Source organism: Bombus huntii, chromosome 7, assembly GCF_024542735.1.
Source record: "Bombus huntii isolate Logan2020A chromosome 7, iyBomHunt1.1, whole genome shotgun sequence".
In the NCBI taxonomy this organism is placed as follows: domain Eukaryota; kingdom Metazoa; phylum Arthropoda; class Insecta; order Hymenoptera; family Apidae; genus Bombus; species Bombus huntii.
The window spans coordinates 9,474,920-9,494,441 of NC_066244.1; the positions used below are offsets into that span (position 1 = coordinate 9,474,920).

General features: G+C 35.7%; 1 protein-coding gene and 1 long non-coding RNA gene across 2 annotated transcripts in view; one reads left to right on the forward strand and one right to left on the reverse strand.

Annotated features, from left to right (window-relative positions):
• The window catches only part of LOC126867699 (uncharacterized), a 115,104-nt gene that overhangs the window by 72,398 nt on the left and 23,184 nt on the right, over positions 1-19,522 (reverse strand). The window contains exon 2 of the mRNA XM_050622510.1: positions 19,203-19,253. Within this exon, the coding sequence (XP_050478467.1) occupies positions 19,203-19,253 (51 nt within the window). The remainder of the gene's footprint in view (positions 1-19,202; positions 19,254-19,522) is intronic.
• Positions 10,620-16,176, forward strand: LOC126867701 (uncharacterized). The gene is made up of 3 exons (XR_007690393.1): positions 10,620-15,322; positions 15,545-15,645; positions 15,753-16,176. It is a non-coding gene; the product is annotated as an uncharacterized LOC126867701 (long non-coding RNA).

A 19,522-nucleotide genomic window follows, 5' to 3' on the forward strand; every position in this document is an offset into this window, starting at 1 on the left:
CCCTTTTGATAAGAAGAGCGTGCATATACGCCTTTGAACGTCGAGTGAACATTTATAGAGAAAAAGAAAAAAAGAAAAGAAAAGATAGATGCACATACATTGACTCAGGAAAATGTTTGAACGTTCACTGTGAAAATCTTTTACGAATATACAATATTATGCATACTATACGAAACATGTTGCAATTTCATTTTTATTCCAATGTACAATTCGAAACAAATCCGAAGAAATGTTGTAGAAGACGCATAATATATGCACGTACGAAGGTTTTCCATGGTAAGCGTGTAAATATCTTCATCATTCCCCGTAACACAAAAACACTTCCATTTATGCAGTTACATACTGAATTATACAAATTACTTCAATGTATTTTTCCTTACATTTTCCTCGCTTGATATGTTGTCCAAAACTACTTTCGATCTCGAGAATACGATAGCGAAAGGGTTGAAGATTACGCTGTTGATCTCTCAAGATCAAATACCTTTCAGTCTGTAAGGAGAATCATACGTTTATGAGTACAATTATGAATAGTGAGAGCACATCTCGTCTAATGGTTTTATAAAAAGGCATAATGGAATGAAATTAAAAATACCGAAAAAAAATACGTCTAATTTGACGTAATTAATCATTTATTCGATATTAATGGATTTATTATTACTAACTAAAACTTTTCGTATATTCGAAATGGTTCGAAGGAAAAACGTTGACTCGCTGAAAATGTTCGTTTCCTTAGGAAGCTTAAAAAACAGTATTGCAGTGATATCGTTAGAAGCCAACGCATAATACGGAAAACGTGAACCTAATCTTGAAGCAAAATCGCGATACCAGTGGCAATTGTATGAAAATCGCGATAATAGACGAGAAAAGACGGTACGTTGCGAAAACGCGTTTCACGATGCACGCACCGTGACAGGATATGCGTTGCAAGGTACTACCAGGTACTAGCCAAGGCATGATTAATGACTCGAGTAATTTGCAGGAATCCAACGCGATCGAGAACATCGGAGGATACCGGAACGCGTGACGTCCAGAGCCCAGAGCACAGAAACGATCAGAGACGACGAATTTGTGGCTTGGTGAATCACGATTCTCGTGGAAATTCTACTGTCTGTTCATCGACCACAAACAAGCCGACGGTATCGTCTAAAATCATAATCCGTCGCGGTCAGATCATTTATCGTCAACGTAACAGCGAGTTTCTCACTTAACATTCGAAACGGCCAACTGGTAATTCACTTGTAAGAATGCTATCTTCAATCTCGACTCGAGACCCAAGAGTGTCTACGTGTGCGACACGTACCCACGGCTGGATTATCTGTCCGCGTTAAAAATTCTACTCCTAACTTCGTTCGACTCTTGTTCGTCCACTTCATTGATTATTAATTATGTACTTTGGAATTTCGATTCCAGAAGCAACTCCATACGGTATATCGGGGACTGTTTTATTTCATCCGTAGTTCGTATTTTACATCTCTGAAGATTTACAGTGTGAGCCATAAATAGCAGAATATTCATCGTTTCCTTGCAAAATGCGTTACTTCGTACAGATTGAACGATATTAAAGTGTAATACCAAATCCAATATTATATATAATAAACTATAAAATATTATACAAACGCAATAATATATTAAATTCATTCGCAATACTACATAGTTGTACTTTTATCAACACAACTGCAGAAACAGAGTCTGTGCGATTTGTTTCATCGTCATTTAGATATATTTGTCGTCGATGTTGCTTTACGTATTATGTACACCCTGTACATTTTTGCATCATTGATAATACCCACAAATGCACACGTTATCCTGATAATATTTATTATAATTCTATTATTATTAGGTCGTTATAAAAGTTTCTTTCGTTTATAAGGAAATAATGAATGCACATTTTTCGTTTTATATTATTTCATCGAATATGATCATCAAAATAAAAATCACAACGTTCGACGGATTAGGTTCCATGTTTGTAAAAGACGTATCTGTAAAAGATAGACACTTTCTGGACAACCTAATATTTTACTTACATTGCGGATGTATTATATACCTTATGGTGTCTCGTGATATAAAATGCTAAATTACCAAATAGAAACGCCAAGAATGCAGTAAATTTGTTAGAATTTTCTAACTTTTTTCTAAATATGTGACCTACGTATGTGCAATGTATGTATCCTAATACGAGTATTCCGATACTTATAGCCAGTAGCGTATAGTGATACCATGCACAAATCGATGTCACGAACGGGACCACACGCGTAGATTTCCACGACAAGACCGGATACTTTCTTCGTATCATAGCCAAGGCGTTGTTTTCAACATCATTAAAGGCGTTGCTTTAAAGATCGTTACAGGCGTTATTAAGAGCACGATGTAACGCCACATAATTTTATACGTGGCGAAATGAGCCGGATCACGCGACTCCAAGCTTTTTTGTCGTCGATGAAAAAATCCAACAGTGGGCACGAGTATTTTACTCTGCATAGTTACAATGGTTTATCTACCATTTCGATACGTACGAGACAGCCGAAGTAGCATTATTTATTAATATTGTTTAAACGTTTTACTAATTCGTCCAACCAAAAATATTTAATCGTTGCTTCGTAACAGCTTGCACGATACAACTTGACTTGAAAATTTGAACAATTAGAGAAACTCTTGCTGCAGGATACACTACGTGTTACGTGAAAGATTTTCTGTAGCGTGTGACGCGATACGACTATCACGAACAAGTTGCTAAATTTCGAAACAAATACACGTTACGAGACGTTCGAACCTGCCAGATATTAAATTCATCGGAAACTGCGCTTGTACGTTTCTTAATTTCATTACTCAGGCACACGAGTGATATTCAATTCTTTGGAAATATATGACTTAGCTCGTTGACTATCCGCAAAATTAAAAAACACAGACGAGCTTCGTATTGCACGCAAAATTATCGGAACAACAATTATCGCAACTATTCACGCTGTACATACTATTTTCTCGTGAAGCGTACGTTTGAAATAAAGTCTACCAACTTTTACGTACATTTCAAGACTGTTTTTAAATTCCATCGCTGTAATCGTATCATCGATACGATCGTCGTTATCACGGTGCTAACGAAATAATGAAATACGTTAAAGTTTCGTGTGCCAGGCACGATATGTTGGCGACAAAATTTTCTGCGATAAGCAAATTTCAAATTCAAATAAATAAATGTGAATCGTTGTATCTGGAGAAACAACAAAGCGCTACACAGGACAATGCAACTTCTATAAGAACGAAACAGGAAAGGGCTGCAAGTTTCCTCACTTCGTGGCAAGACATTTTTTCCAGCAGATTTCTGATTCCGGTGTTTGCAAGATCGTCGAAGGACTAATCGTTTTAGGTACAGACCCGTGTTCAGACGGGATTCATTGACTAAAAGAGAGGATGACGTCAGAGGACAACAAGTCGGACAAGAGGGCGGTCGCATTCTTCTGGAATTCCAGCGGCTCGTTCCTACGGGAGAAGCATTTCCTGCCGCTAACAGAGCTAGGAGGCAGTAACAGTAGCAAAAGGAGAAACGTAGCCGAGAGATTCAACATCCGTCAAGTATTTTTAGGAGGGATTTCATGGAAATATCCTCGGTCCCAATATGCGTCACGTAGCTCGGTTCGGCCTCATAGTTTCGCTCGTTCGCTGTTCGTTCCAGGCGAATTTATTTCGCCAAAGTTGAAGAACGAGAAAGAGGAATAATTGTTCGTTATTCGATATTATAGTTCACCAAATGGAAAGAAATTTATATCGACGATAGCTTGTTAGAAATTTGATGTAAATGCGAGGCGAGCGAGAACTTGCGATTAGTATTAATATCTTAGAATAAACAAAATAAATAAGACGGTAACGGCAGGATGAATGCTTGGTGTATGGTAAGATATTGTAGTAACTTCTTTCTTGTAGCTTCAGATGTTATTTTTGGCTCTTGTCAAAGGTAGAATTTCGCGTAGAAACGTAGAATTTTAGTAGAAATGAAAAATCGCTGTTTATACGTTTATACATAGAACGTGGAATAAACTTACAGTCGAAACAGGTTCGATAGAATTTTGATATTTTTCTGAAAAGCTTCTATTTCTTGAAGTATTATTTTATCTTTTATTTCCATTTATTTTTCTCCCATTTTCATCGCCCCATCCTCATTTTAAATCCGTTTTTTTTTTCGGTTATTTTCGATCCAAGTGTATCTTTCGCATCCTATCGCTGAAAAAAACGTTTCAAGTTTGAAGATAAAGCAGAAGAATCCTTATCGATAGTGCGATCTCGCATTCCAATGTTACGTATAAAAAGTCTCCCGAAACATCAAAAGTCTTTCCATTTGGTGAAACCAGAGTGAGTCACGTCATTGTCAAAATTCGAATCTGAAGCTCGCTGTTGAAATTTTCCACGGCACAATGTTTTCAAATCTGCCTGTACACTCTCATCCATCGGCCAGCTACGTGTCGATGATGTTTGGTCACGTATCAGTGACATAATTGCCGGTGTACAAATATTTCAATACAACGCCACGTAACACTCTTCCTCGATACAAAAGGGAGAGGGGGAGAGAAAAAGTGTCTTACGGTACTGGTTACATCGTACGTCAGAACAGGAAGAAAAGAAAGAAGAGGATGGTAATAAGCTAATAATTCATATGTTCGTTCACCTTGAAAGTTAACCGGAACGACGGTCCTTCCACCGATCGATCGGCAAATTTGCGACTGCTGCAAATTTAACGATGACATTATCGGTTAGCAGAGAACGACTACGCGTTTAATGACAGGTGTCGTGACATCGGCATGGAATTTCGTTTCTCCTTTCGAAGGTGCACCGAGTCGATCGAAACCGTTCTGCAAACACGTACATAAACGTATTTGCTCGCGATCAACGCGGTGGTAATGAGTTGCCAAGTTTACGTGTCAATTTATTCGTTATCGACGAGTAAATATTTGTACACTGATTGTCCTCGATCCCGTCTCCGCGTTTTGTAACACAAGCACGGATCTCGCGGTGAAATTTGTACACCGATGGAACTGTTAACAAACAGGAACTGCCTAAAACGTATTTTCCACTTACACGATTCGTCTTTTCTTTCTCACCTTTTCCACTTTCTCTATTTTTTCATCACGCGTCTCGGAATGACACTTGGCATTTGCGATTGTGTCACGATGATAAATAGAGCGCGGATTCGCAGTAATATCGAATAATGCGCGTAACGCGCAGAAATACACGCAACATCGAAAGTACGATACTTTTCAGAATATTTAATAGAACAGTTTTGTATATAAAAATTTGTCAGATTATGTTTACGAAGATACTTATTTGCATAAATATCCGCAGTCTGACGATAAGTGAAATAGTTGCAGAAAATAAGTGAATCGAAGAGACGAGATCCAAGACTCGTGTGTGAGAATGATAGTATATCTTTACTAATACTATGTTGCACTATATATGCGTAGAACTTTGTACTTTTCGTTCGTGCGTTCAACGAGCTTCTTATTCTTCTTATAAGACGTTTCAATTTTCCTACTGGAATGATTTTTTTATTTGCGAGTCAGCTATGACGACAAGTGAAGCAATTTCTAGGGAAACGAGAGCCCGTGTTACGTTATATAGAACTTTGTGTTTGCTATTTGTGCTTTGTTTGAACTTTTCAATTTTCCTACCACGCGTTTCTACTTTTTTCTATTGAGGCAATCTTTTATTTGCAAGTGGGTCATAATGATAGGTGAACTAGGTTTCCAAGGAGACAAGATCTAAGATTTATGTGTGAGAATGATAGTGTATCTTTATTGGTACTGGAACTTTGTTTATGATACAAATTAATAACAGAGCGAATAATCGAGGATTGAAAATTGATTTTTCCGAGAAATAGATCTACGACGATATATTAATGCAAATTAAGCGAAATTTCGATTTTCCAATGATACGATAAGTGTTACGTAACGAACGTGGAAAGAAAGTTTCGGGCTACCAAGGATGAAATTTCGTTTAAATTTGTTCTTTGATCCGTGTTGATCGAGATCTTTGTAAGAGGCTGGTAAGAAAATATTTACCGTAGTGTAGATAAATTTAGAATCAAAACATGGCTAGCGTATTTTATTCTGTAACATGGAATTTTGTGTAATGGCGTTAAGACATGTAATTCGAATTACAAACATTCGAGCCTTTAGTTTCACCGTGTTTTCGCATTTCATTTATACGTACAAAAAAAAAAAATCTCATAAATCAGCGTACATTCAATTCATACAGCTATAACAAAAGTCGTTAAAAATGCACCCTTTGAACGATAATCTACCTGTTTGTATCTCGTTTGTTATTATCGCGGTTAACAATTTTATAGAAATTCTAAAATAGAAATCCAATATCGACAAAGTTCAAAGTAAATCTGCTCCGTTAATCCAAAAATATAGATATAAATATGGATAGGAATATAAAAAAGCTGGGGAACGTGATCAAATAAAATCATCGTATCAACGTAAACGAATGAACAAAACTAATCGCAATTGAGATATTTATCCTCTTAAATACACGCGTTTTGCGTTTCTTTCTTTTCCATTCTTATCCATCGCTACATAGTAAATACATTATTCCGCTGTTACTTCAAATCGCCATTCCCATACCACACAATTACCTATATAACAATATAACGATTCTGTAATTCTTCATCCTATACATATATGTATGTAGAAGAAAACCCACCTATAAAACCCGTATCGGACACAAGCTTCTCCCATGTGAGATTGAGAAACGAGCCGACCTTAATACTACAAGTAGCAATTCAGTCAATACGACTCAGCAATGAGTTTACAGAAGCTAACAAGCATTAAAGAGCGTATAATTCTATTCCTAATGAGTATCATCGTTTGCAATCGTTTAACTTTATTTCTATGAATTAATTTCTGTTCCAGACAATAATACTTTTCAGGTTGCGAAAGAACGTACGAATGTACGAACAATTATTAAACTATTATCATTTTCATGCTTTTTCTTCCTGTTTCGGCTTTCTATCTATAGTTATATATGGTAATATCGATGGTAATTGCACGTCAAATTCAAATTAATTTAGCAAATATTACTGTAAATATTATTATATTATTTTCTGTAAGTATTATTCGAAATTATTAGAGCGCTTTACAAAAAAAGCTTTAGAAAAATATTTATTATACGATTAATTGAATATACTATAAGCATTTGCCTGCATGGCACTGTAGATGTAACCACTACTATATGTAAATATCCCAGAATACACAACAGATAAAAAAATGTTTAATACAATAGCTATTAATACTTTTATTTGGTATGCACATAATTTCCGAGCTATAAATAGACTGCAAAGGTTTATGCACTTACGAGAATTTTAAATACGCAAGATACAGAATGTTGAAACTAAACTACTCCTTATAGTAATTAGAGAATGAAACAAATCTCTATTTAAATTTCATTGCTTCGATTCTGCCTGTAAAAATCTGATCTTGTTAATTTAGTCAATTACAATTCTACTGTACACGATCTTCAACATTGAACTTCCTTTCCTTCAACATTACACTACCAATCATAAATAGTAGAATATTGACTGGTTAATTTTACAGCAATTAAAATCTTACGTTATACGGCGCATATAACAGCTTTATGAATACGATAAACTCAAAATAAAAGAAACGAAAAACATTTGATTTGTATTAAATATCAGAAACTGCCCTATTGTATAAATTCATCCAAAGATACTAATATACAAAACCATATTCCTATTAACATATAGAGTCATCTAGATACATCAATAAACCGCGAACTCTTATTCAAGTTCATATTTTCGAGAATGTAATTAGAAAAGTAGAACTCGAGTGGGAAGTTGTTTTACCCACCAAGCATTAGCATTATCTACAAAGTAGTACAACTATACTCTGGATATTTTATATATTTCTTCATACTGTGTGATTTTGTACAATTCCAAATACCAAGTATTATGGAAAGTAGTATACTTTAGATATTTTATATATTTCTCCATATTCTGTCCATTTTGTACAACTTCAAATACCTACTATTACACAAATCACTATACTTTGGACACTTTATATATTTCTTCATTCTGTGTGATTTTGTACAATTCCGAATACCAAGTATTATAGAAAATAGTATACTTTAGATATTTTATATACTTTTCCATATTCTGTCCATTTTGTATAATTTCAAATACCTACTATTACACAAATCACTATACCTTGGACATTTTATATATTTCTTCATTCTGTGTGATTTTGTACAATTCCAAATACCAAGTATTATAAAAAATAGTATACTTTAGATATTTTATATATTTCTCCATATTCTGTCCATTTTGTACAACTTCAAATACCTACTATTACACAAATCACTATACTTTGGACACTTTATATATTTCTTCATTCTGTGTGATTTTGTACAATTCCAAATACCAAGTATTATAAAAAAATAGTATACTTTAGATATTTTATATATTTCTCCATATTCTGTCTATTTTGTGAAACTTCAAATTTCTACTGCTGTAGAAAGCACTATACTTTGGATGTTTTGTACATTAGGTTATCCCAAAAGTTAAGAAAATAATAGAAGCACGACATTTTTCGTGCTATTTTATCGAATTACGTATGGCCCATTTTGTTCCAACAGAACAAAACGTCCTAAACATAATTCGCAACCCATTTCATTCCAATAGAAAGAAAGTTCTTAGACAACCTAACACTTTCTCATACTACGCGCATTGCGTGCAGTTTTGCGCTCTCAAATTTCATCCTAAATACGTAAAAATCCGCAGTCTACGCATCGAGAGTCTAATCTAACTAATCTAAGAAGATCGTCAAATCGATGATACAGAGGATCGATCGTTAGAATCGAAACGTATCGATTTCCGTTAATCCGGAAACCGATGGAGCGGTTTCGGTAGGGTCGTGGCTGGATCGGGCCGCTGGAGGAAGCAACGGAATGCGAGAGAGCCACTCCCGCCTCTCGTCGAAGATACGGGTTGGGGCCGAGCAGCGGCGACCTAGAGGCCGAAAGACAGAGGGAGAGAAAGGAAGCCCGTCTCGAGGAACGACCGAGAGCCTCGTCGAGGAACGTCGCATCGCGAGAAACAGGGAGAGAACGATCGAGCCCAACGAAGAGTGCGTGCTTTTCAGCTCGTTCTTTTGCGCCGAGTGGGCAGCAGCCGATGGCTTCGATCCATAAGATGAAACGAGAAGAAGATAGAATATAGAAGAAGATAGGAAGGTTGGAGTACTCGAGTACTATGGCAAGAGGGAAAAAGAAAGAGGAGATGAAGAGAAGTGTATTCGCGAAGAGAAGAGAAGAGAAGAGAAGAGAAGAGAAGAGGAGAGGAGAGGAGAGGAAAGAGTGAGCTAGATTCTTTATACGCTGGCTCACGAAAGTATTTGAACATTTACCGTGGGGAACTTTTTATTTTCATACTGTACGCGTTCTATTTATTCGATTCATTTTTACACGGTTCTTCGTTTCCAGGCTTCGGCGAGTTTCCCATTTCACATCGTACTACGTCCTCTGATCCTTTCATTTTTGAAATCTACGTTGTACCTCGAATGCGACGATACGTGGAAAGTATATGTTACGCGGAACATTCTGAAATTTCATTAGCGCTGTAATGCCATTGACACGATTATATCGGTGAATGTAGAAACCAATGTAAAGACGTATATCGAATTGACTAGATATTTATTGGAAACGTGCGTGTAGTGAAATATCGATGTGCAGTATGACTGGGCATATATTTTAAACGCACGCGGTGAACCTATAATATCGCGCTATCGAATATCTTTTTTAATATAACGGATAGTTGACTGTTTAAATATTTTCGCGATCTCTGCAAATATTTCTGTGGTAAATATCTTGTAACTTCTATATACATTTTCAGATATGTTTCAAGTTTCATCGATATAATCATGATAGTCGAGTGAGACAAACAGTGCTAATGAAATTTCCAAATGTTTCGTCTAACGCACGTAATACGTTCGTAAAAGGTGTCTACAAGTGTGCAAACGCTTTCGTACGACTGTGTGGATGATACGAGACGAACAAAGAGAGAGGAAACAAGGAGTGGAAGATGTAGGAACGGTAAGATGATAGAAAGAGAGAGAGAGAAAGAAAGAGAGGAGAAGAGAAGCGTATCAAGGACGACGAAACGAACAGAGTAGTATTATAAAAGGCAGGCGACAGGCGCCCGCCATACCAAAGAGCTTCGTGTTACCGGCATCCAGGTCCCTCCCTTCGACTGGCGCTATAAGGCGCCCTGCTCCGTATAACTTGCCCTTAACCGCGTCTTCTGCTTTCACGGTCTTCTCTTCTCTCAAGGTTACGCAAATTTCGGTCGCTGACACGTGACCGAGCGTACGATTTAAACGCATTTACGGATCGTGCGATCATCGGTATAGTAAATCGAGTTTCGAGGATGTTCACAGACACGCAGCAATTGCTAGATACAAAGTGATATACAACATAAGGCGAAGAGGCGATAGAATGTTTCAAACGAACAAATCTGAAAAACAAAGTCTAAAATACCGGAGATATCGTTGATAACGTAGTAGTTGATACGACGTTAAGCTCGTACATACAAACATATTTTATACAATGACTACGATCGAATTGTGCTTGAGAAAATTCGGGAAATTCTACGAAAACATAAATATGACTATGTGCGATCGATCACATCGATAATATCAATAAATGTACTTACCAAATGTAGATTTGCATCGTCTCAAAAAAAGAAAGAAAAAGAGAAGAATCTACGAATCGAGTATCGAACAACTAATAAGCACGAAGATTCAAAAATTAAATCAGAGCTACCACGTTCCAAGAAATCTACTTTCGTGGAAACTTCCGAAGATAACGATATAACAAACACAACGATCGACGACACAGTAGAATGGTCTAACCATAATATAATACGTGTAAGTAATTACTACGGCGAGGATAACTGAGCATCGTCATTATTTGATCGAAGAATCGAAGAGTGTTTGATAGAATATCATCAGCGCTATCATGATGCCAGCAGAAACAATACGGTGATTCAGGACGGGCTTTGAATCGAGAGCGGGAAGCTTAAAAACGCAGCCGGCGTAACGCAATACGAACGAGATTTGTCCTCGTGCGTTTGAAAGGGACTGCACGGAGCGTTGTGCCATGTCCTTCGTCGTATTCGTTGAATTTTGCGCAACCAACTGGTGGAACTCTGTCGCTGACAGCGTGCACAGAGCACGTGCGGAAATAAATCGTATCGCCACAGAAATTCTTTATACACACGCTTCTCGCTTCCCTTTCTTCTTCTTCTTCTTCTTCGTCGTCTTTCCATCTTTTTTCTTTTTTTTCTCTTTTTCTCGAGAAAAAAAAATTACCGATTAAGTCCCTCGATATTACTCGTTCGAGACCGAATATCGAGACACGCTTTTTCTTTCTTTTTTTCTTTTTAATGGAAACCGATCGAGATGACTTTTAAAAATCATCGATTCGTGCCTCCTTTTGATAATTATCTTGAGAAAAAAGTTAATGAGGTGATTCTTTGAGACCCGCCCATAAACATATCCTGATAATTCTCTGGAGTAAAAAATGAAAGTGATAACTCTTAAACATCGTCAAGTTGTATCGCCTTCTTATACGGTTGTTTGATGAAAAAACTAATTAGACGGTCTTCTTTTTAAGTTGTCTGTAAATTCCCTGATATTCTTTTATTATTCTCTCTTTTTTCTATATTTAAATCGCATAAATAATCGCTTGGTTATTAGAGACAGAAACAATTCTATAGTTCTATATTATTTTTGACGTTAAATCATTTATATTGCCGTAATAATACGTGGTAATTAGACTGTGCGGAATTTCTAATTATTTATAGGAAATTTACCGATGCGAGAATGTACAGAATACAAATGTAATATGAAAAGATACATGAAATATCCAGAATTTGTATCTGTTATAATATTTAGTAAGCGGAAAGCTTAAATTGCATGCAAAAAGATATGAATTTGCACAAATATTCACAGTCTAGTAATAATTATCGTTATAGCGATGGTTTAACATGTTCACTATTCGTTGACTATTCATTATCTGCAATATATTAAGAAATAATTTTCATACGAAATGTATCCATGTATTTCCAGAAAACTCCTAAAAATCGTAATAATCGATGATACGATGAAGAAAAGATCGACTTCGTACGAAAAGACGCTAACTTTACCGTGACTCTAATAACTGCAAAATTCTATTCTACTGTACGACTGATGTTAATCGAAAGAATTTAAAGGATCTGCCTATAGAAATCGCGTTATGTACACGATTCCTGTTCTCGAAGCTTCTCAACCGTTCCACTGTTTTAATTGCCTCCGGTTCGTAGTCCACCGCATTACGGAATGTTGGTTCGAGTTTCATGAATGAAGAAATTTCTCCTATTTCCCGGGTGAATGCAACAAGTGGCGATGAGCGGTCTTTTATCTGCTCTGCTCCATCGTGCTGGCCCAGTTTCCTTCTCCGAGCATAAATCTGCTACACACCGACTACATCTGCTGCCTCGTGACAGACAAACTCTCATAATCAATTTCTTTCTTCCAACGAACGTAATCAAATTCTTCTTCTTTTCTCTACATATTTATTTCTAGATTCGCGAAATCTCTCGAAAGCTGGAATGCTCCTTTCTTCTTTTCTCTTTTTTTTTCCCCTCTCGAAAGTATATCTATCTTGTGAGAAACTAAAATCTCAACAAATTTCGTTGAGAAAACACGATTTATTTTTCCTTAATGTAAATACAACGAATTAACGAATATAACGATTAAAACGTAAGCGTAAAGGCCAGAGACACAAGCTCAATCGCATCGTTATTAGTCAACTTTTAATTGTAACGATACGATTTACGGAAATTTCTCTATCGTCGAGAAAGTAATACACGAAATAAGATTAAATCAGCTGAATTATACAGTCATCTACTCGACAACGCTGTACGAAGATTAAATAAAAATAAATTAGTATCGTCAGTTTCGTACTTTCGCCCGAGTTATTTATACAAGTTATTATTTATTCGGAGAATTTCGAGACTTTCGAATCGCAAAAATAGCGTAAACTCGTTGACTTTCGAGGGGACTTTTCAATTTTCAAAGCGCCGAGCGTTCCACGCTTACCCCTTCTTTTTCTTCTCCTCTTTCCAATTCCTTTTTTTTTTCATCCTCTCACTTATACCACCCGCATTTACGCGGATGACGAATACCACCAGCAATCTGATTTTATCATGCTAATACCGCTATCGTGAGAGACCTCGTGTTTTTTCCTCGACCAACGATTCCGCGCTGTCGACCGATACTTTTATCGCCGCGAAATAGCTCGATCGAAACGGACGGCCGATTTATCGTAAAAATTACGTCAAACGATAGAACGAATTCGGTCTAACGATTCACGTGATCTTTAAACGCTTCTCGATTCAATTGCGTCTCAATCGTACTTACTATCCACATGATTATGCGAATGGATATATCTTCTTCGATTAATCTCTGCTCGTTTCTCTGTTTTTTAATTAAGCGTTCTATATTAGGAAGCTTTACTGCGATACTCAGTCGCCTTGCGATAATTATTTTACGTATCGCGGAATAGCAATTAATTTCTGTAGGACACTTGTACTAGTTCTTTCTTCAACTTTCTCTTTCTTCCAGATCCTATCTTTTTAACGTTTGTATGATGTAAGCGCTTTTACAAATTTCATCAAGCTCGCGCGATTCGGCCCCCGTAGTTTTATAACTAGTTAACTGATCTATACTTTACGTTATGAAGACCGTGGACGCGAGACATGATAAGCTCCACACGCTTTTCGTGTTTTGCGATCTACTGATTAAAAACTGTCATTCGACGTTATCATATTCTGTATTTCTAAATCTCCCTTTCTATCGCGCTCTTTATTTATTTGAATCCACGAGAGTATTTGAATACTCGGAATAAAAATCTTGCACGCGTACATTACGCGTATTATACGAAAGATTTTGAAATTTCGTTAACATCGTGAGACGCGACTGTTACGATTGTATTATACATTGAAACAAACCTGAAAATTATTTATATTTCTGTTTGTGATTAATTTTCCCAATTAAATGAAATTATAACAGCCTAATTTAACGAAGTAGCCCCCCAGTTATTTTACGGTTGAAATTTAACAAGAATTTCTATATCTCCGTTATTAATAATTTTCTACATCCTTTTCGTTTTTCTGCTGTACCACTTTATTCCATACGAACTCTAATTCTCTGTCAGTTCCTCGCGTTTTTCTGTTTCCACTCTTTTAACGCTATAATTCCGTTTCTCATCCAACGATAAGCCTATAGAAACAAGAGAGATCGCGTTCTGAACGTAGCTCACAGGCTTAATTATACCTTCAAGAACATTGGAGCCCTGACAGGATCGCTTTATATAAATACAGGCCACACTGTCGACAAGAGATATTCACCTCAAGTGGCATATAACTCGCCAACTAGTGCACTTGCATTGACGATTATGTATACAATATCGAGTCGAAGAAACTTTAGAACGCTATAAATTTTCTTTACTTTAATACTAAACATTTCTCACCATATTGTCAACCAATCGTTTGTTCTCTACCATACTACCATATATACTGTACTATACACCATATACTATATACTATATACCATACTACCATATATATTATATTTGTTCACTGTTCTTATTAAAGTCAATTACTAACAACATCTTGTTATAAATATCTTGTTATTAAATCGAACATTATAAAAATGGTAAAATTATCGTGTCTCTGTACATTTCTTATTTTATGAACTTTCTTTCGCCCATCGCTGTACATAGCTACATATCTACTTTCTTTATATTTACCATTAGAAATCGGGTTACTCGAGCTTACACGAGTCACATTGAATTCGAGTAACTTGACTAATCTGAATAAGGCTTAACGTCAGCGGATGTACAGTTCTTGTAGCCAGAGGCGCTATTATTTCGTCATAGCAGGCTTGGCATATAAACGGTACCATCTTGCATTATACGTCATGGTACGCGAGATCTCAATGGTCGTACAGTGTGTGTATTAATTAAATCGCAATCTGTCGAGGTATGGCGCGCTAAATGTCCAGGAGAAAATTAGACGAGCACGGTGAATAGAATTTTCCAAAACAATAGTATAATTTCATTCGAGTCCTTGGCAACGGATCGTCTTGCATAGAAATAAAAGCTTACGTGTTGTTTTGTTAGAAGTCTATCTCGCATGGATCGAAGTCTTGCTGGAAACGATGTGATTTCCATTGAAAATTGCAATTTTAGACGATTGTGCTCGGACATCGATTCCGAGGTAAGAACTCTTTAAGGAAATCTTTAAACTTTGTACTTGGACATATTCCGTTTGGAGAATTCGATTGTTAATTTGAAAATTTGATGTTTCTTTTTAATGTAATCTAATGGTATTGACAAGTAATAATAATAATAATAATAATAATAATAATAATAATAATAAGAAGGTATTATCATCTATGAAATAGTAGTATACTTTGCTACTTGACTCATGAATTTCTAGATTCTCCATCTCCACACATTTCTTCAGAAAATCGAACGAGATTCTAAAATGCAATTTTTCAATTGCAAATATTTCTATACATTCTGCGACAACGACGAAAGGTGTGTTATTAATTCAATGGAAATTACAGGACTAAAAACGATATATAAATAGACTATATACAGCTTACTCATTGATCTACTAATTAAATGCTATTATTTATTTACAGATATAAATTCAGTTGTTCAGCTGAGAAATTGTTTAGATATTTTATACATCTACGAGCGTTATCTTACGTTCAAAGGATTTTTATGTATTTAAGAAAAACAGGAAATACCCGGATAATTCAGTGGAAATCACAGAATGACGAATTATTCTCGCATCAATGTAATTACTTGCGAAATAACTACTAATTATTTTATTGTTCAGTTACTATTCTTCTACTTCTTGATAATTGTAAGAAAAAAAGGAAGAAATTACATCAACTACCAGAACGTGCGAAGTAACTTTTAATATCTCGATGATTCTCGATGCCGATTAACTCGATGTGACTCGTCACCGGAAATAATTTCTAGTTCGATATTCAACTTAATTGAAAGTCGCGACGACAGCGAGACATCGATCTCCCGAAGACGATTTCGCTATAACCAACCTTATTATATAACGTCTCTCTCCAGCGAGAAGAATCTATCTATCGATGGCTGAGAGATCTGCGTGCTCGTATCGATCCAGAAAACCAGTTTAGGATCAGCCACGAAAAGAGAAAAGGAAGAAAGAGGGAGCAGAGGTAGTCAAAACCAGCCGCAAAACCGAGCATTGTAAAAATCCCAGTAAAAATAGCATGGAACGTAATTTTAGGGTCTGGCCTTAAAAATTTGTTCGAAAACGATAGACTAATTTCGAGAGGATCGAAGGGTCGATTTGCCAGAACAGCTACACACGTTGAAAAGTTTCCAATTTTTAGATTACTTGCAACAGATAATTATAGAAGCGAACCATCTTTTTTGCGTGTTATTTTACTTAATTATTTTACTTAATAAGAGTAATATTATTCAATAAGAAGAATATAAGAGCTGGCACGTTAAAAGAGTAATACTTATATCTAAGAACTCGTTAATTTTGGCATTGTGAATATCAATTGTACAGGCGAATTATCCTGTAGAACGAATCAAGACAGATTATTTTGTCCGATAGATTTCGACTATTAGGCGAAAAGAATCTCAGAATTGTAAAACTATTTTAATTCTATCTTTAACGGATAATTAGTAACGTAGAACTCGTAACAGTTTGGCAATATAATTGTAAATTTAATCGGTTAAAAATGTTTCATTCGGAGACAGAAAATTCGAAGAATATAATTTAAATTGTACAAATTCGAAGAACGTAGTTTTACTCGTAAAGAAATCTGTTCACTCATAAATGATCGAATTATCAATTCAATTTCTACATATGTTAAACTATCTCGATTTTCCGACAAACTTACGAAACATACATCTATAGTTACTTTTGCACATTGAGTTTCTTAGAGAAAAAACGTGGATGTTTTAACAGAGAAAACGAAGTTTCTCTGGCAACCTGTACGAGATTTTCACGCGTAAATTAAAGTAGATTCTTGTCATTTTCTCGATACAAGCGCGATAAGACCGATCGGTTTCATCAAGTATTAGATTGGTGTACGCTAGCAAGTCTACGTCGACCACGGAAATGGCGATACTCTGAAACCTATAGCCATATGGTTCGTCGCAATCAATAAGATCGATTTACAACACGTCCGTTCGAGTTATAAGATGATCTTTTTCGCGTATGCAACACGGATTGGTCGTGAATGAAAATGAGAAACTGCAGATGTTCGTTACGCTTGCGCTTGCGTCTCGAGAATCTGTGATGGTTCATAGTGTAGTAACAATTTACGAAAGAACATATATGTTAATATAAATATTGTTCGAAATTAGAAACGATTTTACGATAAAAAATTAATATATTACGATATTTGTAGGTATATTGGTTAAATGAAATTTCCAATTTGTTAACGAACGTACAAATATATTATTACAAACTTTTGTTCGATTTTAACGTTACGATAAATATGGAATCTATAATTGCGGACAATTTAGTAAAAGGCTGATAATAACGAGATATTCTAAAAACAAACGTTATCGAACTACTAATTATTATTACTACTAATCGTCCATAGATATATTACTCTTGGTCAACTAATTGCAACATTTATTCTAATTTCATACTTTTAAAAAACTATGTGGAAAAGTACGATAAAAGTAAATAGACAAATGCTAAAATAAAGTAGCTTTAAAGTTAAAATTGAAAAGTTGAAAGCTAATTAATAGCAAATAACTGGTTATTAATATAGGATGCACTTGCAACGATGCAAGCATCATTGTATTCAGAAATATAGAACTTATCCATTTTGTTCCTGTTAATATTTATACGTTCTATTAAACTCTGATAAATCGAACGAAGATACTGATCGAATAAAAACTTTAGTTCTCAACTGAATAATCGAATTTTCCATAAGCTGCCATTTAACTCCGGTAATTTACATTTGCTTACAATACTCGTTCACACTGGCTTTCAAATGCACTTTGCTTCGAGCGATACACTTGTTCAATTACGCCTATCTGCATTTTCAATGCATACTATTACATTCCAAGGCGAATAAAAATATCGCACATAGGTGACTCAAATCTTAATAAATCTCCACGATCTTCGTATTATACGCTCGTATGAAATAAATCGTTAAAATTGCTGAAAATCAATTTTCTTTACCAACTAATTTCTACCTGCATTTAATAACAGTCAATCAAAAATGTCAAATGCTGATATACATACATACATACATACATACATACATACATACATATATATGTTAAAATTTTACACGATGGTATTTGAAACATTAATTCAGACACCATGAAACACGTTTCTCTGATACGTTCGTCGTAGTCGTAGAACTTTTGCTTTGAGCTAGGTCGTGAGATGTGACACGCGTTAAAGGACGATCTCCACGACTCGCATGCTAAACGTTCACGGGTAATAAACATGAGTTATCGCTCGAACGATTGCGTGGGGCTACACATTCCATGTGTTCACGTACTGTCGGTGGAAGAGATATAGCGAGGTTATAAAATCAATCAGACGTTGTAATTTACTTGTTCCAAGAGTCGACACAATAATTTCAGACACACAGTGACTTGCATTAATATTCGAACATCATGGAAAATGGAAATACCGATCGTTCAGTTTGAAACATTTCCTATATATTATAACAATTTTAAACAAGCAAACAGGAACAAATTAGGCTTTTCAATAGAAATATTACGATTTCTTTCAATGTTTATCCTTGCTTTTCAATGTTTCTCAAAGGATCTTTGGATTATCTTGCATTATTAATCGTTATTATGAAATGTTATAATTGTTATTCTAATGGTCAAGTTTTCACTGTATATCGATTTATGAATGATTTTAGCAGGCTGAGATTCAAGGTGCGTCTATAAAATGCGTCAGATTCTGGGTGCGGTTACATCAATCGATGTTGCCGATTAAATGCTATAATTTATGACATCGCTATATCTGTTCCAGCAAGTATACGGACAAGCATGGAATGTATTCGCAAACGCACACGCGTGTCCGCGATTAAAATATGAAAGAAGAAGACACTCACCTTCGGGTCTCAGTCTGTCGGCGAAGAGGCAGTACGGGGGTGGCGGCGACTCTGAAACGAGGAAGAAGAATAACGAATTAATACGTATGGCGAGTGTTTTTTCAAGAAATTCAAAAACTGGATTTTTCATTTGATCTTTTGACTTTAGATGTGCTAGTATTTAAATTATACATATCACGAGGTTTCTGGTCCTTCTATCGCATATATAATTACATATCGAAGTCCTTAAGTTCGCCCCTTCTTTTTTTATCTTAGACGCGTTAACTATTTATTAAAATTGTTATTTCTTTGATTTTTCTCTCACTTTTTTTTATGAGAAT